Source organism: Loxodonta africana, chromosome 4, assembly GCF_030014295.1.
Source record: "Loxodonta africana isolate mLoxAfr1 chromosome 4, mLoxAfr1.hap2, whole genome shotgun sequence".
Classification (NCBI taxonomy): domain Eukaryota; kingdom Metazoa; phylum Chordata; class Mammalia; order Proboscidea; family Elephantidae; genus Loxodonta; species Loxodonta africana.
Window position 1 is genome coordinate 110,956,458 of NC_087345.1, and position 27,846 is coordinate 110,984,303.

Genomic DNA, 27,846 nt, shown 5'->3' on the forward strand with positions numbered 1-27,846 from the left:
AATCTGCAGAAATTATTAAAGATCATCTAGCAAACAGAAGTAAAAGACAACACAGACCAATTTACAGCATGAGTGAGAAATGGCTTTGTTTGGTGTATAATACTTTAAAGCATCAGTATTAAACTTGTTTTGTTTTTAAGAAATACAGAAAATAGATTGCTGGAAACATTTACTAAAAAAAAATACAGAGAGTCCCTATATACCTTTGTCCCAGCTTTCCCTAATGTTAACATCTTATATACCATAATACGTTCATCAAAACGAAGAAATTAATATAGACAACAATACGATTAACTACAGACTTTATTAAGATTTCACGAGTTTTCTCACTAAGGTCCTTTTTCTGTTCTAGGATCCTGTCTAGGATACCAAATTAAAATAGACTTTTTTGTGACTTAGGACTTCTGGGATCAAATTTTCCAAGGTAATTTACTCTGTTAGAGTCATGAAAGTTATACACATGCATCTTGTGACTTTTAAGCCTTACTTACTCACAGCTAGGTAGGCAAGCAAATATTTACTGAATGTGTTCCAGCCAAGTAGTGAGCTACTCTGACAGAGATCTAGAGACAGACAGCCTGGGTTTAAATGCTCCATCACTTTCCAACCGTGGAACCTTGGCTAAGTTATCCAATCTCCCAATTCCTTAGTTTTCTTACCTAAAAAATGGGAATAATAATTGTACTAACTCAAAGGGTTGCTGAGGACTGAGCATTAATTTGAGCAAAGTGTTTAGAAGAACATCTGGGACTTAGTAATTATGCAACATATGGCATATATTAACTATTATATGCAGGTTTATACAATGTGCCCACCAAGGTAAGGGCTTTGATTCAAAAAGAAAGAGAAAAGAAAAAAAAAAAAAAATTCCATGAGTTAAACTCCAAATTTCTTTAATATTGAAAAATCCCTGTTTAAATTAGTCTTTGGAAACTTTCTATTAAAAAAAGAAGGTGCTTGTAGTAGTTAAATTCATTGCCTAGCTCACAAAAGGCCATTTAGGCAAAAGTATATTAAGTAGGATATTAATTGTACTAGGGAATCCAGAACAAACTTCTCCTGGAATCCACCCTTTCCCACTGTGCCAAAGGTAGGAATTGTTCTTCGACCCACGGCAGAAAGGCTAGATGTGCAATAACGAAGGGACCAGAGAGAAAATCTACCCTTTGCCTCTTCTCCTTTACCCCAGTGAATCCTGCATCAGCAGAACTGGGCTGAAATGAGAAAGGTGAGAGGGTTTCAGGGAGCAGATGACCAAAGTGGAAGAGAAGGGAAAACAGAGAAGAAAAGTCCCTATGGAATGTCAGGTCAAAAGTGTAGCCTTTTCTGGATGCTCTTGTATACAGGAATGCGTAACTTAGAAACTGCCAGAGCTTCAAAATTCTTCATTCTCTACATTCTTCTTTTTAAACGTCTTTATGAGATATAATTCACATACCATAAAATTTACCCATTTAAAGGGTATACTTCTACATTCTTCAATATGTATAAAATCAACTTCCTGAATAGCTTGGTTTAAATTAGGCTTCGGTTAGCTGAAATTGGGTTTTCAAACTCTCCCAAAGTTGCTGCCATCACTAAATCCTCCAAGTCTCACTTTGTTCAAGTTAATGAGAAATACTCCCTCCCCTCTATGCCTGCTAAAGTAGCACCTTCAAATGCTCATAGAATCATTGTGAAAACCCTGTACTTAGCTTACTCTGTTATTTCTGAGAAAACACGTGACTACCCCAAGCCCCAGGCGTGAATTACTTACGACAGTCATGTAATGCAGCATTCGGCCATCTACCCGTCCTTCATCAAACTGAGTCTTATACTGGGGTAGACCAATATCATCCAACCATCCTAAAGCAGAGAAATCAGGGTTGTTACTACGTCTCAGAAAACTTGATCATGCAATTAAAAGAGAAATGGAGGTAATATTTATTATTATTTTTTATGAATAAAACCCTCTTACTAGTGACCCAGTTGAAATCCAGCTTTCCATGATTTGTTTCTTCTTCAGAGCCCAAGGCTTGTAGTGCCAGCTGGAGTTTCTTTCGATGAAGTGAATGCTTGATTCCAAGTTCCTGGAAGAATAAACAGAAACATTTATTTTATAATTCTGTCAATATGGGCTGGATGCCACTGGCAAAGGATGCAAGTTCTCCCAAAATGAAGCTGGCATTAAACGCCCAGTAATTACATTTAATCAGAAATACTAACTCGGGCTAGTTAAAGTGTTACTGGACAAAAGGCCTTTAGAAAACCGAGAGAACTGCAATTAGTTTACCAGTGTGGTAGGTGCTCCCTCTGCGAAGCAGAAAGTATAGTATGCATAACAGGAATTCTATTTTTTATTTTGTACAAAACGTTAAATAATTGGGAAGAAGAGACTCTGGATGTAAAATGTACAGTTCTTTTTTTTCCCCCCCTTTTGCAAAGTGAAGTTGAATTACATATATTACATTGAGAAGATGGGCCAATAATAAAGCTACAAAATGATTTTGAGAAATATGAATTTAAGGCTTATTATTGTGGCTATACCATTACTTTTTATTAAAAATGCCCAGTGACTTAACCCCATAAGGTATCATCAAGACTAGGTGCTTCCTTTTCAGTCCATGAGATAAAACAAACATGGGGTAGGAAATCCAAACTTTTTCAAAAGTACTTGTTGCCTTTACCCACTTTACTTTCTGGAATAATACAGTAAACCATATATTCATATTCTCTTTCTCTTGGTGTCCATTTTCTAAACAAAATAGACAAGCAGTTACCTTCTCTAGATCTTGCTGAGAAGCCTGCAAAAGTGTTTGACCAGATGCAATCCAGTGCTTGCCAGAATTCAGGTAGGACCCCAAGCCCTGTTCCACGAGCCAATTGCAAACCTGTTCCTTGGTCCATTTGGCAAATGGCATATCCAAGTCACTACAGGAGAATGAACAATTATAAGAAAAACAATTCAAAGTCAATCATCAATAGATATCAGTCATTATCATTCAATAGATACAGAAATTCTCCAGTAATACACATTTGACCATGAAAAGCTTAATATTTACTACATATTTGGAGGAGGAAGTGGTAGTAGGGTTGAAAGTTACCTTTTAAAACCATACTCTTTATTTCACACAAAACCACAAAAAACTCAATGTGTTATATAGAAAAAGGGCAAATTGAATCAACACATGTCATTGTCCTAATTTCAACCAATATTTTCTGAAGACTGGATTTCTAAACAGAAACAGACCGAAAGAAACTCGGCTCTAACGTGAAATAACTTTATGAAAATAATGATTTCTCTACAGACTGTACTCGGTGAGATGAGAGCAATATGCCATCACTGGGTGTAGGAAAGAACAACCGAAAAGCAAATTTCTGTTTTATTTTACTTGGACAAACAAATAATGTTCCTGTTTTGTTTTTTTTTAAAGTGGAGATGAATAGAGATTTTTTTTTTTTTAATAGCATAAGAAGTTCCTTTACTGTGTACAAAGAGAACATATGGTAAATGAGACGGCTTGGTATTTGAAGAAGGCCAAAGACAGTTTCCTCCTTGTTGAAAACTACGTTCAGTGTTCCACCTATGTGGGAGGGACTATGTTTAAAAGACTTATTTTCTTTTTTTTTTAGTTTCATTATCACTTTTAAAAGATTCGGTATCAATGCCTTGTACTGTATGTTTGCCAACCTCACCCTTTTATGCTCAGTAGGTTGGTGCAGTAGTTCTAAAAAAACACTACACTTCGCTAAGCGTGTAGACAAAGTTCTCAGAGTCTTAAAGAGAAAAAACATTACATTACATAGTCTTGATATCCTTGGGAATTTTGATAAAGTGCTTTAAGTGCTTTTACAGACTCCATGAACATCTAATATTTATTGAATACTTATTATTTGCCAGGTACTTGATACATATTAACTCATTTAATCCTTATAATCACTTTTGGGGATAAGTATTTATTATGATGAGAAAACTGGGGGACAGAGTATGGAAGTAGTTGCTCACAGTCTCCCAGCTTGTAGGAAGTGCTAAGGCCAAAATCAAATCCAAGCAGTCTGACTCTAGAACCTATAATCTTAATCACTACACTATCTGATCTCTCTAAAGATAAGCTTTAGAGTACTTACATTTTCCAGTAAAAATTTAAGTCCAAGAAACTTTCTGATACAGTTGTTGTTGAATCTTTAGTTTTGGCTTTTCACCTAGCTCACACAACTCTCATCTTTTATATAGCTGTTCATCAACCATTGCCAAATTGCACCACTATAAAGATGATGGCCCCTTTCACTAGGCATGGCAGTAAGCAATGACTTTGATTGTTGAACCCAGGAGTGATCCTAACATTGTGGGTGCTCATAAAGCCTCAACATGCAAAGATGCAAAAGCCCATTAAGTTTGGCTGCCCTTACCTACCTGTTAGTTTGTCCCAAATCTCGAGACCAACCCAACCGAGGCCCTGCAGTTGCTCTTGTGCCTCCTCTCTTAAATTCAGGTTCAGACATGTCATCTGGATTGAATGTGGTTGACTGACTTCTTCTAAGTCTGAACAGAAGACACAATACACATTGCCATATGTTGTATCTGAGGAGGTCTTAGACTTTAGATTTAAATCATACCATTTTTAATTGATGTATATGTTCCTCTACATATGCCATTTATATAGGCATTTCAATTTAAACTTTAACGAAGATCCAATGAGTTAATGAATCCCAAGTCACAGTCTTCCTTCCATAAAAAGCACACAGAAGCCTTACAATTTTGTGCTCCAGTTCAGTCAATTTTCTATTTATCCCTCCTCTGTACTGAAGCAAGGTATTATACAAGGACACTCCTCTTGTTCATTGTTTTACTGACCTTCCAAAGAGTTTCATGATACCTCTGGATTTCTTTTTGGAATCTGGAGATGCTGGAGATATCTGGAAGGGACTGGTGCCCTGTGAATCTTTTGGCTGAGAAGATATGCCAGCCAGATCTAGGTGCTCTGTCGTCTCCTTTTCTGTTTCAGCTATTCCAAGAACAGAGTAAAGCCTTGATGAATTTAAAAATGTGAGATGAACACATCTAGATATTAACCTGTTTGGTTATACCAACTTTTAAGCATTCCTCTTCTTTTGGTCATAAATCAGTGGTTTACAAAGAGTACCTGGCAAATAGGGACCCCTGGTGGCACAGTGGTTACGTGCACAGCTGCTAACTGAAAGGTCAGCAGTTCAAACCCAACAGCCGCTCCACAGGAGAAAGATATGGCAATCTGCTTCCATAAAGATCACAGCCTTCCGGAGCAAGCGCGGGGGTCTGGGGAACATGGTTTGCGGGGACTTCTAAGTCAATGGGCAAAATAATTCTATTATGAAATCATTCTGCATCCCACTTTGAAATGTGGCGTCTGGGGTCTTAAATGCTAACAAGCGGCCATCTAAGATGCAGCAATTGGTCTCAACCCACCTGGAGCAAAGGAAAATGAAGAACACCAAGGCCACACGACAACTAAGAGCCCAAGAGACAGAAAGGGCCACACGAACCAGAGACCTACATCATCCTGAGACCAGAAGAACTAGTTGGTGCCCGGACACAATCGATGACTGCCCTGACAGGGAGCACAGCAGAGAACCCCTGAGGGAGCAGGAGATCAGTGGGATACAGACCCCAAATTCTCATAAAAAGACCAAACTTAGTGGTCTGACTGAGACTGGAGGAATCCCGGCAGCCATGCTCCCCAGACCTTCTGTTGACACAGGACAGGAACCATCCCCGAAGACAGCTCATCAGAAATGAAAGGGACTGGTCAGTGGGTGGGAGAGAGACGCTGATGAAGAGTGAGCTAATTATATCAGGTGGACACTTGAGAGTGTGTTGGCAACTCTTGTCTGGAGGGGGGATGGGAGGATAGAGAGAGAGGGAAGCAGGCAAAATTGTCAAGAAAGGAGAGACTGAAAGGGCTGACTCAAGAGGGGGAGAGCAAGTAGGAGTAGGGAGTGAGATGTATGTAAACTTATATGTGACAGACTGATTGGATTTGTAAACGTTCACTTGAAGCTTAATAAAAGTTATTAAAAAAAAAAAAAAAAGATCACAGCCTTGGAAACCCTATGGGGCAGTTCTATTGTGCCCTATAGGGTCACTACAAGTTGGAATGGACTCGATGGCAGTGGGTTTTTATTAAGCGGGACCTGCAAATATTAAAAATAGAACACAAATGTATGTTCTATTCTATAGTCTATTCTACTGTGTGTAAAGTTGATTAACCTACAAATTAAAGCCACTTTGAGAATATGAATCAGTGCTGTGCTGTGACTGTCATATTCTTTTCTGGGGCAATTGGAATGCATAATGAAATTATTCTCAATCTTGCTGTAGCACTAGGTAATATTGACTCTGCCTCTGGATGCCACAGAGTGATTCCAACTCAGGCAACCCTACATGACAGAGTAGAACTGCTCCACAGGGTTTCCTAGGCTGTAATTTTTTAAAAATTAATTAATTTATTTATTGTGGTTTAAGTGAAAGTTTACAAATCGAGATAGTATCTCATACAAAAACTTATACACACCTTGCTATGTACCCCTAGCTCCTCTCCCCCTAATGTGTCAGCACAGTCCTCCTCTCTACCCTGTATTCTCCATGTCCATTCAACCACCTCCTGTCCCCCTCTTCTTTCTCATCTCGCCTCCAGACAGGAGTTGCCCACATAGTCTCATGTGTCTACTTGAGCCAAGAAGCTCACTCCTCAGCAGTATCATTATCTATCTTACAGTGGAAGTCCAATCCCTGTAAGAAGAGTTGGCTTGGGGAATGATTCCAGTCTTGGGCTAACAAAGGGTCCGGGGATGATGACCTCCAGGGTCCCTCTATTTTCAGTCAGACCACTAAGCCTAGGCTGCAATTTTTATGGAAGCACATTGCCAAGTATTTTCTCTTGCAGAGCAGCTGGTGGATTCAGACTGCTGACCTTTTGGTTAGTAGCCGGGTGCTTAACCATTGCACCACCAGGGCTCCTTGACTATCTCCTGTATCCATGACACTCTCCTAGAACTCTCCTGATAGCTTCTTCTTCGCTGTAGTACCTTTGTCTTTTCTTCCTCCTCCATTCCACTCCGCTGCCCTTTAAGCTCCTCCCAAGATTCCATTCCAAGCTCTCTCTGCAGGATCTCTTGACAAGCTCACCCATTCTAAGTTCACCACTAAATGATGGCTTCACCAATTCACAAGCAGGTGCCATGAAAGTCTCGGGCCTAATCTCTCTCCCAGCCTCAGTATCTGAATGTCTGTACATACTCCCAGTGCAATGTACCAGGTACATCTTGGACTCAAAAAAGCCATTCAACTTCCCTGAAGCCTTCTTCTCTCTCAAATCTTACTTAACACTTCATTAATATTTTATTTAATATTTCATAATACCAATATTCTCCCTGTAACTTCAGTTCAAACTCTTATCATTTTCCTTTCTCTCCCTTGGCATTTACGTCAAGTCAGTTACCAAGTTCTGGCAATTCTTTATTCAAGAAATTTACCCCAACCTGTTAAGTCTTAGGCGCTGAGAGAAAAATGAGTTGGATGTGTGTAAGTTTTTCTTTTGATATAAAATTAGTGCCTGCCGATTTTGCCTTACACAAATAACATCTACTTTTGCCACCCCTGGAACTCCAAGCATTAGCTATTTTAGTTATTTTAGCCGTCCCTAGTGAACGATCCCAAACTAGCAAACACAGTGCTACTGTTTGCTCAATATGATATTTTACATTTTATAAAGGACAGAAAAAATTGCACAAAAATCACAGGAAGTGTTTTAGCAAGATAAAAAAGTTGCAGAGGCTGGCTTTTCTATGAAGCAGAGCTGTGATTATAGGTTATAGTAAGCAGCATTTGCCTCTTAGCATTGATGATACGTTTCTCCTAAGAAAGATGCAAAAACATTTGAAAATCGTTGTCTGAGTAGATCTGCTTATTTTATTCATCCCATGTTCCCTTTAGATATTTAAGACTCTGACAAGAAAGACAGCACCCTTGCTGACTCAGGTGAATAAGATTCATGGATGTTTATACAAGGTAATAAAATTTACTGGGGAAATCCAAAGAAACCTTTCCATTTAAAACTTACAGCTATGATGGGTAAGGGTATCCCTGAAAATGCTGTTGAGCCCACCCTCACTTTAAAAGCATTCAATCTTGTTTTTCTTTTTTATTTTCAGGATTTTTAGGTTTTGTTTTTATAGTACCCTACCCTTTAAAGGGTAAAAGTGAGCTTCCTCTCCACTAAAATCACTCTGGGACTTAAGGAGGGCCTTTCCTCTCTCATTTAACTTAGTATCGACTCCTCAGATAACACGTACAGTTTCCTCTGATGTCACTAAACGTTACCTCCATCTTCAGAGCAACGAGATGTCATTCCCCTAAGAGAAGTAAGTCTATAAAAAACATGACGTGAAGTAGGGATTGCAAGGACCTGGGAGTTAGTGTGTAACAATATGCGCTTCAAGGGTGAAAGAGCTGGAATTTACAATGCCAGGGCATTGCTGCCCTTTACTCCTCTCAGGGCTGCTGCTAGGCACATCTCAGACCCACTCACAAAGCCTCACTAGCATTGGTTAAAACAGTGGAAGCAAAGGATCGACAGAGAGTCCCTTTCAGCAGATGGTGGAAGGAACAAACACTCTTGGTAAGAAACCGCATTTTCTGATGACTGCCAGCTGGCTTTCTAGAGATCACAGATGCCAAGAGCAAGGGTTAGCTTGGTTCAGAGCACAGCGCTGAGGAAGACTGGCATGCAGGGGTACGATACCTAAGGTGGGTGCACTGGCACTTCGTTTACGATCTTCAGATATTCCAACAATGCACACAATCACACGCAGCCCAATGGAGAGAACACAAGGGAATGACAAAATGAAACACAGATCAAACTCCTACTCACAAAATACACACAGTGGAGGAAAGGCACGCACCACACGGTGCCTCTGACATTACACACAGACTTCATTAGGATGTCAATATGGGGTTAATTTATCCACCATCAAAACAGACAGGAAACTGTGTACAATGAAGTCAAAGAGAATTGTTGTTTTAGCTCTTTCCACTAAATTTACACTATAGAACAGAGCAGGGTGAGAGTCTATGTTCACAGAACAGTCTATATTCAACAATGGCTTAAGTCCATTGGAGCACTTTTTGCTAACTTTCCCCTTGAGTCATTCACCTCCATTTCTGAGAAACAGAAATGTATAAATAGACGAATAAGGGAAGGGAACAGATTGATCTTTTCCTCATTCTGAAAGAATTAAGGCAAAGGCATCTTGGTCATACGTACCCAAGTTTGGTGCACTTGCCGTCCTCTTGTTACTTTTTATTTTAAAAAAGCCCCGGCCAAAGGAAGATCTGGCTTTTCGAGTGCCGAATGGGTTATCATCCACGGAGGCATCATGTCCTGGAGCTTTGGGAGGCAGGCTCCTTAACGTGTTGCTTTCTCCTGGAGCTTTATTCTGCGAGATAAATCATAATGATGACAAACAGCACTAAAACCCATAATCAGCAGTACATGCCAGGCTCAACACTAAATATGTTTATATACAGGATTTCACTTAAAAGAATAACTAAACTAACACATTGATTGTCCATATCAAATAACTGTTCAAAGTCAAAAAAGTTAACTGTGAAAGTCACTTAAAAAATAACAACATGTTCATCACTAATCTATAATAAATGTGTTTGGGGCTTCAGATATTTAGGATAGAGACAGAAAGTCTCAAATTTTATTTGCCGCATTCCTCAAACAACGTGGGGACAAGATATCACATGCATAACAAGAAGAGCAGATTTCTTACTTTTCTAACAATTATGACATAAACCAAACCAAACCTGTTGCTGTCAAGTCGATTCCAATTGCCTATGATATAGTTCACATTCCTTATAAAGTATATACAGTAATAGAAGCTCAATATAATATAATGAAGGCAAAATCAGTAACTATTTAAAATAGCTTTTGTTTCTTTTTTTATATATATATAGATTCTGGGATATATTCATATCTTGCCCGCAAGTAACCAACCATGGGTCGCCAATTTCCAAAGACTGTGATACATTCAAACAAACCCTTAACGTTAAAACTTAACTATGTATAGTTAAATTTTTCTTTGTTGCTTCAGAAGTCACTTTAGATCTCTGCAGCATTTCCAGGTCTTTATCAAGAAGTTCAATTGTGATTAAAGCATGCTTCAAATGCTGCCTATTTTGAGCTTTTCAGTTACTCAGAATTGGCAATTATAGTAACATTCTGTGTTGTATTGTTTTAGTATGACACAAAGCTGCTTTTGTTTGTATGTTCTCATTTCTCTAATACTTCTTGCTCTCTGTTTCTTTTGGGCGGAGGTGTAAAGAAAGGCCAAGGGATACAGGCTTTTAAGGTGGCTATTTTACTCTGTATATCTACTGTCATAGGAACTAAAAGTTTATATACACCACAATTTAGTGGTTCTATTATCTATGCCTAAACCCTGACGTCAAAATCATTTAACCATGTACGGAACTGGCAAGACAAAGTGAACAGAGGATGGTTTCACTTACAGCTGTGGCCGCTGACAGTGCTTTGCCAGTTATAGCCGCATTATGACTTAGGCACTAGGCGCCAATAGTCCAGAGATCATATCTGGAAGTGGCCTGTCTACCAACTATAAACTTTACAAGGCTAACAATACAAAATTAGGGTAGAGAAGAATGAGAACACCTGTTGATGATGGCTTAAAAATACCAAAATGTTCACTTTAATGGACAGGGGTTGTATAAAATAAACTGCTCGTAATCTAAGAAGGTTTTTTTTTTTTTGAAGGCTAAGCAAGGTCCCATGCCACCTGTCTGCCAGTTTGCCATACTGTAGTGGCTCATGTCTTGCCATGTTGCTAAAAGCTATGCCACCAGTATTTCAAACACCAGCAGGGTCACCCATGTCAGAACGGTTTCAGCAGAGTTTCCAGAGGATAAGACGAACTAGGCTATCCACTTCTGAAAATCAGTCCATAAAAGCCTTATGGATCACAGCAGACTACTGTCCAATACAGTGGTGGAAGATAAGCCCCCTAGGTTAAGAGGTACTCAAAATACACAGTGATCACAGCAATGGACTCAAGCATTCCAATGACCATGAAGGTGGCACAAGACCAGGAAACGTTTTGTTCTGTTTTATGTAAGGTCACCATGAGTTACAGCTGACTTGGTGGCAACTAACCACCACCAAGGAAGGCCAGTTGTGGGTATTAAGAACATAAATAGTGTGATTGAGAGATTTTTTTTTTTTTTTTTAAGCTTTACTGAAGATACTTAAGCTATTTACCCATATTAAAAGTCTAAAACATTATTACATTGTAATAAAGATTACCTCTGATGGCTTCTGAATAGACTCTTTTTCCTGTTCAAAACAACAATAATAATATTTAAGGTTGCAGGAATCCTTCATATATTCAAAATGTGTCACACACAAGTCCATAAATTAAAAAAAATTTACATCTGCTTCTAAACTATAAAATTCCAGTTTCATTTCTTTTCTGCTATGTTATTAAAGTCTCCACTTTTGGTTTTACCCTTCTATATTTATATTTACCCATCATATTCATTCTTTTTAATATTTACCATTAACTACGGAATCTAATAATTTTGTTAGAGAAACCACAAATTCTTCTTAACAGTTTTATTTGCAAACTGGGAAAAGATGAAGGCCTGTAAATATTTTCTTTTCAGAGTAACAGACACAAAAAGCATAGAACCAACCCCATCTGATGTCTCCTTCTTTAGATTGCCCAGGCTGCTGGACTTTTGTAGACTTGAAGTTCTAAAAATAACAATAATAATAATTGGGATTAATAAAAAGTGACTCTGGTGCCACCATTTCTAAGTAGCGTATGTTGAAAAGAAACTAAAATTGTGTGTGGGTTGAATCCTGGAAATAAAAGAAAATCTGGATTCAGTCAGTTACGTGCTTAACTAAATTATACCATGTAGTTCTTTTCAAAAGCAGGGGTGGTTAACTGTCCTGCCAATAACTTTAAATGCCCTGCACATGTGAGAATAGTTGGACAAATACTTAGGACTCTCTCTGGGATGTCAGTATTTGAAAACAGACCAGTGTTTTCCACAGACTATCAATGCATCCTAAGTACGCACACATTATACAAGAAACTTTATAATACGGATTATTTGTATCTAATCCTTCTAATTAGAATAAAAATCAAGAGTTTTTTCAATTCACAAAGGAATCAATTTTCTGAGTCTGGCAAAGCAATTCATTTCATAATTCTTATCAAAGCATATTAGAGGAATCTCTGTTGCTGCCCATAATAACTCATTTGTTATCCTGGTGAAGGCAAAGTGAGGCTGTAAATACCTGGAGACCTTCTCTTTCATGTAATTAGCATTCAGTTATACAGAGCTAGTGTTACTACAAAACTGAAGGCAGGAATGTGTGATTAGCTGAGAGAGAGAGGAAAAGGAAACTAATATCTTTGGTCTATGAAATAAAAAAAAGAAATACAGGCACAGACTTTTTAAAGGCATTTCTCATGTATTTATGCATATGTAAGTTGTTAAAAGTAGTCAGCCACCAAATAAAGTAAAAGATAATGATGAGAAAAGAAAAGATTCCATCTTTTGAGTACTGCTCTGAAGATAGATCTTCCTAATTGCATCCAGACTTTAACTTAGATAAACATAGACATTAGGTCAGTTTATTAAATTGAAAATGCAAAAATATATTTCAGTCTTTCCAGTCATCACATCATATTCTGTAATTCTTTTCTACTAGATGCAAAATATAAGTCAGTATAAAAATTACATTAAAAGCACTGGGCTTCAAAGAAAAACCAATGAAGGAAGGCTAAAGCTTGGCATGGAATAATGATAACTAAGCAAGTACTGCCTTATAGTGGAGGCCCTGGGTGGTGCAAATGGTTAACATGCTCAGCTGCTAACCAAAAGGTTGGAGGTTTGAGTCTACCCAGAAGTACCTTGGAAGAGAGGCCTGGTGATCTCCTTCTGAAAAATCAGCTATTAAATACTTTATGGAGCAGAGTTCTACTCTGACACACATGGGGTTGCCATGAGTTGGAGTTCACTAGATGGCAAATGGTTTTATTTCTTTGTAAATTTCCAACTCCCTCCCACCCTCACCCCTGCCCCCACCCAATCATTAAAGCTGTATTAATTTACTCAGGCCTCAAAGTCATTCACTATTAATACTGGCTAGTGGATTGTTAGTATAACTGAGACCTCCTCTCAACTCCAAATCACATTTTTCACATTCAATAAAATATAACTTACAAAGAACTGTCACACAGTTGGGGTTCAACAGCAGTGCCAGGGATTATTTTTCCATCACTAAAATGTAAAAAAAAATATATATATATGAATTACATGAATAAAAGTCCACATATATCCTGCGTGAAAAGAACCATTATAGTACAATAGATTGCTTTTGTGTGTCTTCTAATTCCCACTGAAGTGACTGGGACTGTGCAACTAGGGTAACTGGGGGTCCTTCAAGGGGACTGGTCACTTTTGCCATCCTGCTGGGCTTAAAACGAGCCATCCCAGAGGCGGGAAGGAGAGGATCCCAGCACTACCAAGGAAAGAGGGTCAAGAGCGGAGCATGTCTGTTGGACCCAGGATGCCTGCACTGAGAAGCTCCTAGAACCAGAAAGAGAGGGAGCTGTAACACTGAAGACAGCGAGAAATGGTGGCAGAGAAACAGTGGTAGGAGAGACCAGCAGAAGACAATGTGGTGGGTCCTGGCTCACAGATCGAAAATGCCAAGTGTCTTTGGGCAAGAGGCTTGCTGGGGAGTAGGGTGCCTCTAGGCACTTGGTGGAGCTAGATTTGCTGACCCACGGAGCTAGAGGTGAGCACCTTCTGGCCAAGGCTTACTGGTGGAGTGGGGTGCCTCCGGGCACTCAGCCGCAGAGCTAAAAGAGCTTTTCAACACTTCCCTGAGCAGGGCAGAGGTCCACGGACAGGGAGAGGCATGCCTGCGAGAGTGGCTGAAAAGAGGCTGTCCTCGCAGAAGAACTATATCCTGAGTGCTCCTCAATCTGAATTGTAACCTGTTACTTCCCTAAAAAACCCCATAATCATGAGTATCGTCTGTGAGTTGTGTGTGATCACTGCAATGAATTATAGAACCCAGCAGAGAAGTAGAGACGGCTGTGGGAGAGACAGTTGGTGTCAGAGCTGGTAAAGATGGAGGTGAGAGGAGGCATATCTGACCTCTGCCTCATAGGAATCAGTCTTGGCTATTGATCTTGATTCTCCTTCCCCCTTGTGAAGTTAGAGGGGTCAGACATGCCCTCTATGCTATTTTTACAGTTGTTAAGAACAAAAATTGTACAAGGCAAGCTAATTCTCTTTTTTTGATATTTTGTTTTGCTTGACCTAAATGTAAGGTTAGGCAATCAATTTGGGAATACACTGACAGGAAACTTCTATTTGCCTAAGAAGGAAATTCCATAGCTCTGTCCTGTCTCCTTCACAGCCATCTTCCACCGGACTGTTACTAACCTGCTTACGACCCTTTGATGGATACCTAGGATATAAAATCCAAGTTCCTTAAAATCCTTCTCTAACCTGACCACTCCAACTCCCCAGCCTCATCCCCTGTTACTTTCTGCTTCACACCTTTTATTTTAATAATTTGTAATTGAATACAGTCCCCCTGATACATGTCTTGCTGTTTATTGCTCCTCTGGGTATAAACTGAATCTGTAAGTAAACGCAGTGCACCCTTTGTTTTTGGTTAGTCTGCTGTTTTGAGCATGTATTTTCCAATGTTAGGTCAAAAATGACATACTTCTCTTCAAATGAAGTCTCTAGTTTAGGAGGCAATTTTGCTTTTTCAGAAGTTTCCAAGGCTTTAGATGCTGGCAGCAATGAAGAGATCGAAACTTGTAAGATGCTGGTGTGGAACTGTAATATATAAGTACAAAAAGTCAAAACATCGATCAAAGAAAATGCAAGCCACAAAGTAACAAAAAATAAGACAATTAAAAATATCTATCAATAAAATTTCATACACCTGTATTCATAACTTTATTATATTCATAAATCAATTTCAGAATATAAATTTCTACATAGAAGTGTTAATCAGAGAAAACATTTTGGAGGAAGGTAATTTTTGAGCTTGGTTCTGAATAAACACACTGAATACTGTGACTAAGGCAATAAATACCACTAAGTAAGTTAAAAGTTAACAACGGGCACTTCTATTCTGTCCTGTAGGTTTGCTATGAGTTGGCACCGACTCCTCAGCAATTTTTTTTTTTTTTAAGTTAATAGTAAATCCTAACAACTCAGTATTGTGATTTCTGTTTCAGTGACTGAGTAGTGGTTACATCATTGAACACCATGAAAGGCTATAAAGTGTAGGTCATGTTACCGTAAAACAGGAGACTAAATCACCATCAGCTTTTTTCAGTTTGAATCTTTATGATTAATCCTGTGCCATTTATATAGCCATCATGCCCGTTTCCTGAAATTGACATATCTCCTTGGGTTCTTAATCAGGGGGAAAAAAACCAGCCACACTAGCAGACCCATTTTTTTGATCTTGTCACAAATTTCCAAGTCTTTAACTCAAACCTCAAATCTCCCTTCTGGCTCTTCTTTAGAAATAATTTCCCAATCCTCACCAAATAATTCTTGTTCCAAACTAAATACCCATCATTAAACTATAATGCACATAGCAAAGACTTTTTTAAAAGGATATGAAGTTATCTGGGTGCATCTTAAATGTAACAGCAGCCCTTCTCTGTACACACAGCACATTCATTAGCTGTCAAATATTATTTTCCCTTCAGTGAAAATGCATATTTAACAATTAGAGAATTTTTTTCCTTCTAAAATGTTTCTTATTCCTCAATTAATTCCTTGATTAACTGCATATTTTAGCACTTTTCTACATTTAAGGGAGAAAAGTTGTTTTCTCCTTGAATTCATTCTCTCCTTATATAATTATCTGCAGCAGATATAAAAAGTAAAGATGTTGCTTAGTTTCTTCTTGCTCCCTGCAGTAAAATGTGAAAGGGGGGATGACCAATGAAGGAATTGTTAAATATAAAAGAGCTTTTAAAACCATTTTGTTAAAAAAAAAACAGTTTTATTCCTAGATTCTAGTCCTATTCCTAGATTTTCCAGATTGCAAATTATACTAAAATTAAGAAATGGCTTCTGAACAAAGATCAAACACAGGTTCTGTCAAGAAAACATGATCTTAAGATGAAGCCAAGGGTGTAGCTATAAAATCCTTTGTTAATAATCTCAGGAAGATTTAAGGTGATGGTGTCTCATTGAAGATTTTGAACAGATCAAAGACTCTAAAAATCTTAAGGGCATGTTCCACAGTGGTGTTATAGAAAATCTAAGGTAGGGAAAGGCTTATTTTAAAGATGTTTGTAAATACGCTTTTATCTAAGGCAGTGAATTACAAGTTAATTCATAAAAAAATCCCAGGAGTTTTTTTTAAAGAATTATACCAAATTAGACTGAAAGGGATAGAGATAGTACAAAGTGAAAAGAAGCTTTTGGGTCCTTAAACTTCTATAAGCACAAAGCAGGCAGAGAAAACTACTCAACTGCAAACAGGCTACTTTTTATGGAAAAGGAAGGACTTAGAGGGAAGAAATAACAGCCCAGAGGACTGGACCCTAATAAAGAAATTGCAACATGTTCCGGGCTGGATTTCAGAATTGGTATGGACCAGTGACAACTATATGCCTTCCATTTTCCCTCTTTTTAATGGGAGTGTCTATAACAGTTACCCTACGCCTATTTCACCACGGTTTGTTGTGTGTACAGGGGAGAGATAGCTTGCTCTTTATGTTTCCAATCTTCAAATCAAAAGGAATTGTACTTTAGAAGCCATACCCAAGGAAATGTACCTGGGGAGCTTTCCCTACATCTTGACCTGATCTGGATGACAAGATCATGGGATGCTGATGCCTAAATGGGATGAGACATATGAGCCTTTGGAAACGGGTGAACGTATTTTTTCCTGGGAAAGAGATATAAATTGTTGTGGACAGAGGGTAAAGTGGCAGGTTCTATTTTCCAAATATAGCTACGACAATATATCCCACCCTATGTCTTAAAATGCAACGTTGTCACTCATCCACAAGAAACAAGGTCTATGCTCCCTCTCCTTGAATCTGCACCTGTGACTACAGTGAAAGACATGCTACGCGGCTTCTGAGAAAATTCATAAAAGGTGAAGCAATTTCGCCTGGTCCTCTTGGGATATATGTCCTTAGGACTGAGCCACCATAGTGTAAGGAAGCCAAGCAGTCACATGTAGTTTTTCCAGACAGGGCCCCAGCTGAGGTCCCAGTCAACAGCCAGCATCAACCAGCAGATATACACGTGAACAGCCTTCAGGTGACTCAACCCCGCAGCCTTCGTGCCACACCAGCTAATGTCAAGTGGGGCAGAAACATGTTCCTGCTGTGCTCTGCCCAAATTACAGATTTATCAGCAAAATAAATGTTATTCAAGCCACAAAATTTTGGGGTAGAACGCAATAGATAACTGAAACAGATTTTGGTGCCAATTTTCTGGAAACGTAAAACAGATAAGTTGTTTATTTCTCTCCAGTTGCTTTCTCCAAGTCTAAAGAAAATTCAGAGTCACCATCAGAGTGATCAAACCAACTTATTCAAAAACCTCACTTTACCCCCACTGTTTCTACTCCTTGCTTAAAAAAAAAGTAAATTGTAATCTCATATTTAAGATGGCATCTATCTTCAAAGGATTCAGATGTTTTTCCTAAATTACATAAGCAATTTGGATACTGTCCAAGGCATTTATAAAAGAGAGGGGAAAAAAAAACCCCACACATTTCAAATAAAGACCTGTTGGACACGTGAATCGCCAAAACAAACCAAATCAGTAGTCAAACTGCAAAAAGAACTCTTTCTTTCATGTTATCAACACTGCTTTAACTCTGAATGACAGAATGTCATCAATATGAAGAAAATATTAAAAGTCTGTGAATACCTCTTCTGGAACACTTGCATTAAATGGGCCATGACTAGGAGATCCCATTACTGGAGTAGGTGATGGGCTTTTCTCCAGATCACTAAAGCTCTGAGCATCCAACAAAGTGGAGATGGAACTAGAATTGGGCAGATCTTCATATTCACCATCTTTGCCTAGAAAAAGACAAAGCAAAAAGAGAACAACAGCAGCTTTTCATTTATATTTCACTTTCAGAGGAAGATAAGAATCCCAATTATGTTGAATGTAAACATTTTTCTGATCGTAAAAATCTAGATGTCCTACCATGACAGGGAGCACAACAGAGAACCCCTGAGGCAGCAGGACAGCAGTGGGATGCAGACCTCAAATTCTTGTAAAAAGACCAGACTTAATGGTCTGACTGAGACTAGAAGGACCCCAGAGGTCATGGTTCCCAGACCTTCTGTTAGCCCAAGACAGGAACCATTCCCAAAGCCAACTCTTCAGACAGGGATTGGACTGGACTATAAGACAGAAAATGATACTAGTAAGCAGTGGGCTTCCTGGATCAAGCAGATGCATGAGACTATGGGTGCAGCTCCTGTCTAGAGGGGAGATGAGAGGGCAGAGGGGACAGAAGCTGGCCGAATGGACACAGAAACAGAGGTTGGAGAGGAGCGTGCTGTCTCATTAGGGGGACAGTAACTAGGAGTATATAGCAAGGTGTATATAAGGTTTTGTATGAGAGGCTGACTTGATTTGTAAACTTTCACTTAAGGCACAATAAAAATAATAATAATAAAAAATCTGAGTGTCATCTTTTTCTAGCATCACTTGAAAAGCACACGACATAGGACCTAGGAAGCAACATCTTAATCTGGGAGGACCAGATGCCCAGGAGCTCTTGGCCATGTTGAATACCAGTGGTGGTGTTAATAGAGGAAATCATATTTGATAAAATCACTGACTCACTGGATTGAAAGAAAATTAGAAATTAATTTAGTCCAACAACTCTCCTGCTATTTTGTTCCAAAACTGAGGCCTTTATGAATTTTAGTTTTGAAATAACCAAGGTAAAGAGTGTTTGTGGTGTAACAAACTGATTCTGAATAACAAGAGAAGTCACCATTCAAACAATTCAATGCTCATCACTTCTATGCTCTTCAAAAGACACAAAAAGAAAAAAAGGAAAAGAAAAAAAAAGGTAGACAACCTTTTTATCCCTCAAGGAGATCCCTTTATGCCATTTTAAAGCAGAAAGAACAGTGCAACAGAGAAAATCAACCAAATATCCAGCAAAGCAGCAACTGTGGGAACTTTGTTACATTCCTAGAAATGAAAAGAATCAAGCGCTGGACAAGACAGTGCCGGATACCATTTTTTTAAAAATAGAAAGCATTTGCTTGAAACGCTAATCTCTGAATAATACTCAACGGCAAATTATGTAATTGTTTCAAGATCTTAACTAAAACAAAGCTTCTTAATTTAGGTTTTATTAGAATTTAAGTTTTATAAAATTATATAATGATTAAATAAATATAAAGAATCACTACATAACTCTTCATGGGAATAGAACATAACTTTCAATGGTTTATGACAGTGTATGTGATTAAAAACTACATTTTTTAAATCTACACATTTAAATGCAGAGAAAGAAAAGGCTACAAAGAATTCACAAAAACTGCCAATAGCAATCATGGTCACTGGAATTATGAGCGATTTTTACTCTTCTCTATTTTATGAATGTTTCTAAATGATGAATGATGAGTAATGAGAATTGCTATAAATTACTCTAATTAAACGTTCACTCACTCATTCAGGTATTTATAGTTTTAATATATGCCAGGCCCTGTGAAAGAAAAGACGAAGTACCAGTTTTTTAAAAAAATCCTAGTACCAGTTTTTTAAAAAATCCTGGTCCAAAGCAGGTCCTGTTTCTTTCTTTGTGAACTCATTGTCATGGATTGAACTGTGTCCCCCCAAAATGTGTCAACTTGGTTAGGCCATGTTTCCTAGTATTGTGTGGTTGTCCTCCATTTTGTGATTGATGTAATTTTCCTCTTTCTTGTAAATCCTAATCTCTGTCTGTGGTTAATGAGGCAAGATTAAATTACGTTAAAGAGGATCAGGGTGGGATGTAACACCCTTACTCAGGCCACATCCCTGATGCAATATAAAGGGAGTTTCCCTGGGGTGTGGCCTCCATCACCTTTTATCTTACAAGAGATAAAAGGAAAGGTAATTGAGCAGAGAGTGGCGGACCTCATACCACCAAGAAAGCAGCCCTGGGAGCAGAGGGCATCCTTTGGACCTGAGGTTCCTATGCTGAGAAGCTTCTAGGCCAGAGGAACACTAATGACAAGGACCTTCCTCCAGAGCTGACAGAGAGAGAAAGCCTTCCCCTGGAGCTGACGCCCTGAATTGTGAGAGAATAAATTTCTGTTTCTTAAAGACGTCCACTTGTGGTACTTCTGTTATAACAGCACTAGATGACCAATTCTTTCTTTTAGATGACCAAAACACTCATAAAATTAAAATTTCAAAACTTCGGTATTTCACAGATACCTTCCAAAAGATTTCCAGTGATTACCCTTTGTTATGGATTGAATTATGTTCCTCCAAAATATGTGTTGTAAATCCTAACCCCTATAAAATACCTGTGGTTATTATCCCATTGGTAATGGGTTTTTTTTGTTATATTAATGAGACAGTATCAGTTGGGTGTGTCTTAAGTCAATCTCTTTTGAGATATAAAAGAGATGAAACAAGCAAAGGAGCAAGCGGAGATGAGGGAAGAGAGATGCCAAGACACCTGAGGATCACCAAAGAGCCAAGGGACGCAGGCCTGCAAATGCTGAAAAGAGGCAATGACGTGTCCCCAGAGCTAACAAAGACATAACACCTTCCCCTAGAGCCACACCCTGAATTTGGACTTCTTGTCTCCTCAACTGTGAGAATATAAATTTCTGTTTGTTAAAGCCACCCGTTTGTGCTATTTCTGTTACAGCAGCAATAAATAACTAAGACACTCTTACAGCAAATAAGCCCATTGGTGCATTGCTAATAGACAAGAGCGCTTTCAAAGTTCTTAACATGTTAGTTTGTTTTGAATGACCCTCAAAACTTTTCTACATTTGTGGATGGACTACAGGCCCATCAGCAGATAAAAGAATAATAAATACAACAAAATGCAACAACTATCTTTACGTAGATATCTTCTTTACATAGATGTCTCACAGGTGTTTTGAACTTCACATGTCCAAAGCTGGAGTTAATCCCCCTTATCCATCCCCGTCATGTATAAATGGACCGTCATCCACCCAGTTGCTTTAGTCATAAATGTCTGTTTTCCTTGATTCCTTCCTCTTCACTCATCAAACTCATCACCAATCATCATGTTGATTCTATCACCAAAATATCTTTCCAATCAGTATCACCATATTTTTTCACTTGGAATACTGCCAGTCTCATTGCTGTTTTCCCTGCTTCCAATACTGTGACCCTCCTCCATTGTCCGTTTGCTACATAGATCACGTCACTGACCTGTTAAAGCCTCTGTGCTTAGAACAAGAGCCAAACTCCTCACCATGCCTAAAAATCCTTGCATGACTTGGCCCTGCTCACTCCTGCTTTCTATCTCTTCTCACCCTCCCCACTGCTCACTATCTTGCAGCCACACTGGTCTTCTTTTACTTCCTAAACACACCAAGTTCTTTTTTCCTCCATAGGCCCTTTGCACATACTATTGTTCTCTCCTGCTCTGGAATGCTATCTAATCAACTCCTTAGAGTGGCTCTCCCTGACCAATCAATCTAGCGAACATTTATCAGCCTGCATACTGAGCAGTTGTCCCATAAATATTGCTGAATGAATGAATGAGCTACCTGATATGAGACATGTGATGCAGTCCAATAGAGAAACTGAGGCTAAATGTATAAGTTCAAAGCCACTTAAAATCAAGTGAGGCAGAAACACCTTTAGAGCTACACTCTACCTTTTTTACCTTGAGCCAGTACGGCTGTGTCTTGCATTTTCTTGTACCTGTTCAGGCACTGTCGAAGATCTTCTATTTTCCGATCCTATTAATAAAATAAATTGTCATCTTTAATAATATGGTTTTAAAACAGTGAAAGTAATTTTGACACAAAGCACAAGTAGACACAAATTATCTACATTTTTCAAAAAGTTCATTCTAACCTTTAGTAAAAATGGTAATATCTAGAATATTTTTCCTACATACATTAGAGATGTGGAAAAAGTACCTCTAAAATTAGAGCTCCTATCCTTCAGCTGCCATCTTTAAAAAACAAAAATAAAACAAAGTAATAAGATACAAAACAAAAAACCAACCTCAATTACTCTCCTCTCTAACCTCACTTAGAAGTCAAGAGGTTGTCTTTAGCCACTGTCATTAATCACGATCTGACTCTTTCCTTCTCAAAACGCTGCTCCAATGAAGTTGCTTTGATTAGTTATCAGTGATGTCCTATTTACGAAAAACACTGAATGCTTTTCACTATTTTTCTCATTTGACCTCTATATGTCACTTATCTGACATCACTCTTTACTCCTTCTTTCACTTCTATTTCTACTCTTTCTTCTATTTTGATGTCTTAATCCCTTGGCCACATAGATAGATAATCTACTTCTATAACCCCTACTATCTTCCCAACCTGGGCCATTAAATGTTAGCGCTTCAAAGGACATTAAATGTCCTCCACTGTGGTAGATTATTATATTAATGAGGCAGCATAGGGTGTGTCTTAAATCAATCTCTTTTGAGATATAAAAGAGATTAAACATTCAAGTGAGCAAGCAAAGATGGAGGAAGAGAGATGTCAACACACATGAAGATCACCAAGGAGCCAAAAAACACCAAGATCTTCCCACACTGAGCCTGAGCTTGGCTATGTGGCTTGCTTTCGTCAATGAGATATCAAAAGACACAATTCAACTAAAGGCTTGAAAAGTATTTACACACTGGGGCTTTCCCTCTCTTATTGCTCTAGGAAACCCTGAGACCATCATGTGAAGTAGCCTAGGGTAACCTACCGGAGGATGAGAGACCATGTGGAGCAGAGAAGAATCAGCTCAACCAAGTCCAACCTAGGCCCATCTGTTAATCACCAGACATGTGAGTGACACAATCCTAAACTACTCAGCCCTAGCTGAGATGGCAGCTGACTGCAGAGATCAGCCAAACCTGCCCAGGCAAAAAAAGTAAAAAAACATCCAGCCAACCCACAGAAGTATGAGAAATAATAAATGTAGTTGGTCCTGGACAAAAGCTGATTCATTAACTCTTAGTTTTCACCAAGCTACAACTCTATATTAATCCTAAAATTTAGATTCAATTTCCAACTTCCTATGAGAAATCTTCTTTTAAATGTTTCACAAGCACATCACATTGAATATTGTCAATTCTTATTAGTGGTAGTTATGTCCTATTAAGCCACTGCGAACACTGAACTGGTGAATACTGAACCATTGCTCCTAGGGTTCCTGCGAGCCTCTGGTCATGACACTTTCATTGACTCATCAATACATAATCTTGTTTTATGTGTGTTTCTGCTTAAAGATACATACTGTTGATTTATTAACATTGAACTGATGGCCAACATCACTATTACTTACGCCTGAATGAAGCTTATCTAACACAAGTATTTTCTCCGTAAGGCACATCATAGCTTTCTTGTATTTAAAAACACTAGATGAGATGGCACTTCGGCACTATACTTGGGGGCCATTTTAAACAGTGAAATCACCATAAAAAAAGCACAAAAATGCAAAAAAAACATGGCACTAAATAGACCATAGAAGCCCTGGTGGCATGATGGTTAAGCACTCTGCAGCTAACCAGAAGGTCAGCAGATCCATGGGCGAAAAGACCTGGCAATGTACTCATGTAAAGATTAAAAAAAAAACCTTATGGGGCAGCTCTTCTCTGTCCTACAGGGTAGCTATGAGTCATAATCAACTCAATGGCACACAACAACAAACAGATCGCAAAAAAAGATACTTGTTTGTAGTATGAGAACTGAAACAAGTCACAGTGTTACCTTGTTTGACCAGAGGGTGGAACGTGCATGTTAAAAAAGAAAGAAAAAAAAAAATCCATTGCCATTGAGTTGATTCCGTTGCGCGTGTTGGATGACTAAAATTTTTCATCATTCTGCATAGACCGCAAGTACTGATTTGGGGGCTATAAATAAATTTTAGTAAGTAGGTGAATTCACAAGTATAGATTTTCTGAATAATAATGTTCAACTCTTTATCTAAAATTAAGCTCATCATTTCCTCTAATAATTAAGCCTCTGATCTGATTTCCTCTATTCTTTAAGGGCACCATCATTCACCTAGTTGCCCAAACCATAAACTTACTCTCATTCCTCAAATACAATGACCTTTAAATCTTGTCAACTCCTAAATTTCTCTAAAATCTGTTTCCTCCTTGCTACTTCACCGTCATCACCTTATTTCAAGCCCTCTTCATTTCTCACCTACACCATTAAAAAAAACCAACTTATTGCTGTCAAGTTGATTTCGACTTACGGTGGCCCCATATGTTATAGGGTAGAACTGCTCCACAGGGTTTTTCTTGGTTGTAATCTTTACAGAAGCAAATCACCAGGCCTATCTTCTGTGGTGTCACTGGGTGGTTTTGAACCACCAACCTTTAGGTTCATAATTGACCTCAAACCATTTAAGCCATCCATGGAAATTCAGACTATTTTAATAGCTTCTTAATTATTCTACCTGCCTTCTGTCTCCCTCTGTAACTCTTGCCTCCACTCTGCCACTAGAGTTAGCTTTCTAAATGTCAATTTATCACTGCTGAAGGACTGTAAGTTAAGACCTCAAATGATTAGCCTATCATATAAGGTTTCCTATCGTCTGACTGGAAACCCTGGTGGCATAGTGGTTAAGAGTTCAGCTGCTAACTGCAAGCTCGGCAGTTCGAATCCACCAGGCGCTCCTTGGAAACTCTATGGGGCAGTTCTACCCTATTCTACAGGGTCGCTATGAGTCGGAATCGACTCCACGGCAACAGGTTTTTTTTCAGGTTACCATCTAACTGGAAACCCTGGTAGTGTAGAGGGTAAGTGCTATGGCTACTAACAAAAAGGTCAGCAGTTCGAATCCACCAGGCGCTCCTTGGAAACTTTACGGGGCAGCTCTACTCTGTCCTATAGGGTAGCTTTGAGTTTGGAATCGACTTGACGGGAACAGGTTTGGTTTTAGTTTACCACCTGACTGGCTCTTTTGTTAGCCTCACATGCCCCCACCCCTTAAATCTCACACTCCAGCACTTTCCCAGCATGGACTGGGCTGTTTTAAGCCTTGGTTTTGAGATACATTTTGGCTCATGGACTCTTTGCCTAGAAGCCCTCATTTTCCTGATGAACAGGAAATTCCTTCTCAGAATGTGCTCAGGAGCTCCTTTTTGAAGCCTTCTGGAAGCCCCAAAGAAGTCATGCCACTCTTGGTGCTACTTGAGGAGAGAAATTAAACCACAATAAATTTCAGTGTTTCTTTAAAAAAGAAAAACTGTGGTGGAAGCTTGATTATTAGTTTTCTTTTTATCCAAATGCAGGAAAGGCTAGCAAAAAAAAAATCTATGCATAAAGTGTGAGTGGGGAATGGAGGTAGACAGACAATGAGTTTATTTCCATGGAATAAAGAATAACTAAAGAGAATGAAAGGCAGAAATAAATAAAAAGATACAAGAATGACATGCTAGGCAAGAACTGGAGAAAGAAACTTATGATGAGACAAAAAGACCAAGCCAAAGTTCTTTGGCATTTTGTTCTTTTTTACTTCCTTGAAATTACTGTTTTCTTGGAAAAATGCCTTTTTGCTCTTTTTCTTTTTTTTTTTTTATTGTGCTTTAGATGAAGATTTATGGAGCAAATTAGTTATTAGTTTCTCATTAAACAATTAATACACATATTGTTTTGTGACACTGGTTGCCAACCCTACAACATGTCAACGCTCTCCCCTTTTCAACCCTGGGTTCCCCGTTACCAGCTTTCCTGTCCCCTCCTGCCTTCTCATCCTTGCCCCTGGGCTGGTGTGCCCATTTAGTCTCGTTTTGTTTTAAGAGCCTGTCTAATCTTTGGCTGATGGGTGAACCTCAGGAATGTCTTCAGTACTGAGTTAAAAGGGTGTCAGGGTACCATACTCTCAGGGTTTCTACAGTCTCTGTCAGACCGGTAAGTCTGATTTTTTTGTGTGAGTTAAAATTTTGTTCTACATTTTTCTTCAGCTCTGCTGAGACCCTATATTGTGATCCTCGTCAAAGCAGTTGATGGTGGTAGCTGGGCACCATTTAGTTGTGCTGGACTCAGTCTAACGAAGGTTGTGATAGTTGTGGTCCATCAGTCCTTTGGACTAATCTTTCCCTTGTGTCTTTGGTTTTCTTCATTCTCCCTTGCTCCAGACAGGGTGGAACGAGTACAGTATCTTAGATGGCTGCTCAAAGGCGTTTAAGACCCCAGATGCTATTCACCAAAGTAGGTGGTAGAGCATTTCCTTTATAAACTATGTTATACCATGGTCCCCAGTCCTCAGCCCAGTAATTTGGTCCCTCAGGGAGTTTGGATGTATCTATGAAACTGCTATGACCCTTGTTCTATTCTTAAAAGGACATAAGGAGAGAGCAGTTCTGAGGCCACAAGCTGCCTAGTCAGGTAAACCATGAAGAAATATACTGCCTTAGTATAGGGTAACACACTGCTCTTAGTAGAATGGAACACCAGATATGGGTGAGGAGAACCAATCAGGGAAGAAGAATCCTGAAGACCTGGTACCAGGCCAGTTAGTTAAAACAAAACCTAGGCCCATTCTTTTTTTCTGTGTGTGTGTATTTTAAGTGAAAGTTTACAAATCAAGTCAGTCTCTCAAACAAAAATTTATATACACCTTGCTATGTACTCCTGGTTGCTCTCCTTCTAATGAGACAGCACACTCCTTCTATCCACCCTGTATTCCCCGTGTTCATTCAGCAAGCTCCTGTCCCCATGGCCTTCTCATCTCCCCTCCAAACAGGAGCTGCTCAAATAGTCTCATGTGTCTACTTGAGCCAAGAAGCTCACTCCTCACCAGTATCATTGCCTATCTTATAGTCCAGTCCAAGCCCTGTCTGAAGAGTTGGCTTTGGGAATGGTTCCAGTCGTGGGCTAACAGAAGGTCTGGGGGCTGTGACCTCAGGAGTCCTTCTAGTCTCAGTCAGACCATTAAGTCTGGTCTTTTTAAGAGAATCTGAGGTCTGCATCCCACTGCTCAACTGCTCCCTTAGGGATTCTCTGTTGCGTTCCCTGTTAGGGCAGTAATCGGTTGTAGCCAGGCACCATCTAGTTCTTCTGGTCTTAGACTGATGTAGTCTCTGATTTATGTGGCCATTTCTGTCTCTTGGGCTCATCATTACCTTGTATCTTCGGTATTCTTCATTCTCCTTTGCTCCAGGTGGGTTGAGGCCAATTGATGCATCTTAGCCGCTTGCTAGCATTTAAGGCCCCAGACGCCACTCACCGAAGTGGGATGCAGAATGTTTTCTTAATAGATTTTATTATGCCTATTGACCTAGATGTCCCCTGAAACCATGGTCCCCAGACCCTAGGCCCATTCTTAATGTCATGGTACCCTGCTTCTGTTTTCTAGTATCTCACCTCTCAGGAGAGCAGAGACAAACTCAGATTTAAAAGACACCAAGAGTGTGAAGGAAATAATATTTATATAGAGAAGAAAATCGACATGATCATGAAGCTAAAGTTGTCATGGGCTATCTCTTTCACAGTTCATATGTTAGCCCAGAATTTCCAGTGACACAGAAAGGATACTATGGAAGATAGCTTTTCTGTCATTAGTCACCTGAATTTCAGAATTGATCT

The 27,846-nt window shown here is 39.0% G+C and overlaps 1 protein-coding gene across 10 annotated transcripts in view; it reads right to left on the bottom strand.

Moving 5' to 3' along the window:
- PPFIBP1 (PPFIA binding protein 1) overlaps nt 1–27,846 on the bottom strand; it is a 211,604-nt gene that overhangs the window by 8,932 nt on the left and 174,826 nt on the right. For 8 of the 10 annotated variants that reach the window (XM_023555025.2, XM_023555018.2, XM_010595565.3 and 5 more), the window contains 13 exons: nt 21,960–22,035; nt 17,996–18,150; nt 14,799–14,914; nt 13,277–13,333; nt 11,732–11,792; nt 11,343–11,372; nt 9,282–9,453; nt 8,760–8,792; nt 4,835–4,985; nt 4,394–4,522; nt 2,760–2,910; nt 1,958–2,069; nt 1,757–1,845 (listed from right to left, as the gene is read on the bottom strand). In XM_023555025.2, the coding sequence (XP_023410793.1) occupies nt 1,757–1,845; nt 1,958–2,069; nt 2,760–2,910; nt 4,394–4,522; nt 4,835–4,985; nt 8,760–8,792; nt 9,282–9,453; nt 11,343–11,372; nt 11,732–11,792; nt 13,277–13,333; nt 14,799–14,914; nt 17,996–18,150; nt 21,960–22,035 (1,332 nt within the window). The remainder of the gene's footprint in view (nt 1–1,756; nt 1,846–1,957; nt 2,070–2,759; nt 2,911–4,393; nt 4,523–4,834; nt 4,986–8,759; nt 8,793–9,281; nt 9,454–11,342; nt 11,373–11,731; nt 11,793–13,276; nt 13,334–14,798; nt 14,915–17,995; nt 18,151–21,959; nt 22,036–27,846) is intronic. The other 2 variants (XM_010595560.3, XM_010595555.3) reach the window with 1 other exon arrangement.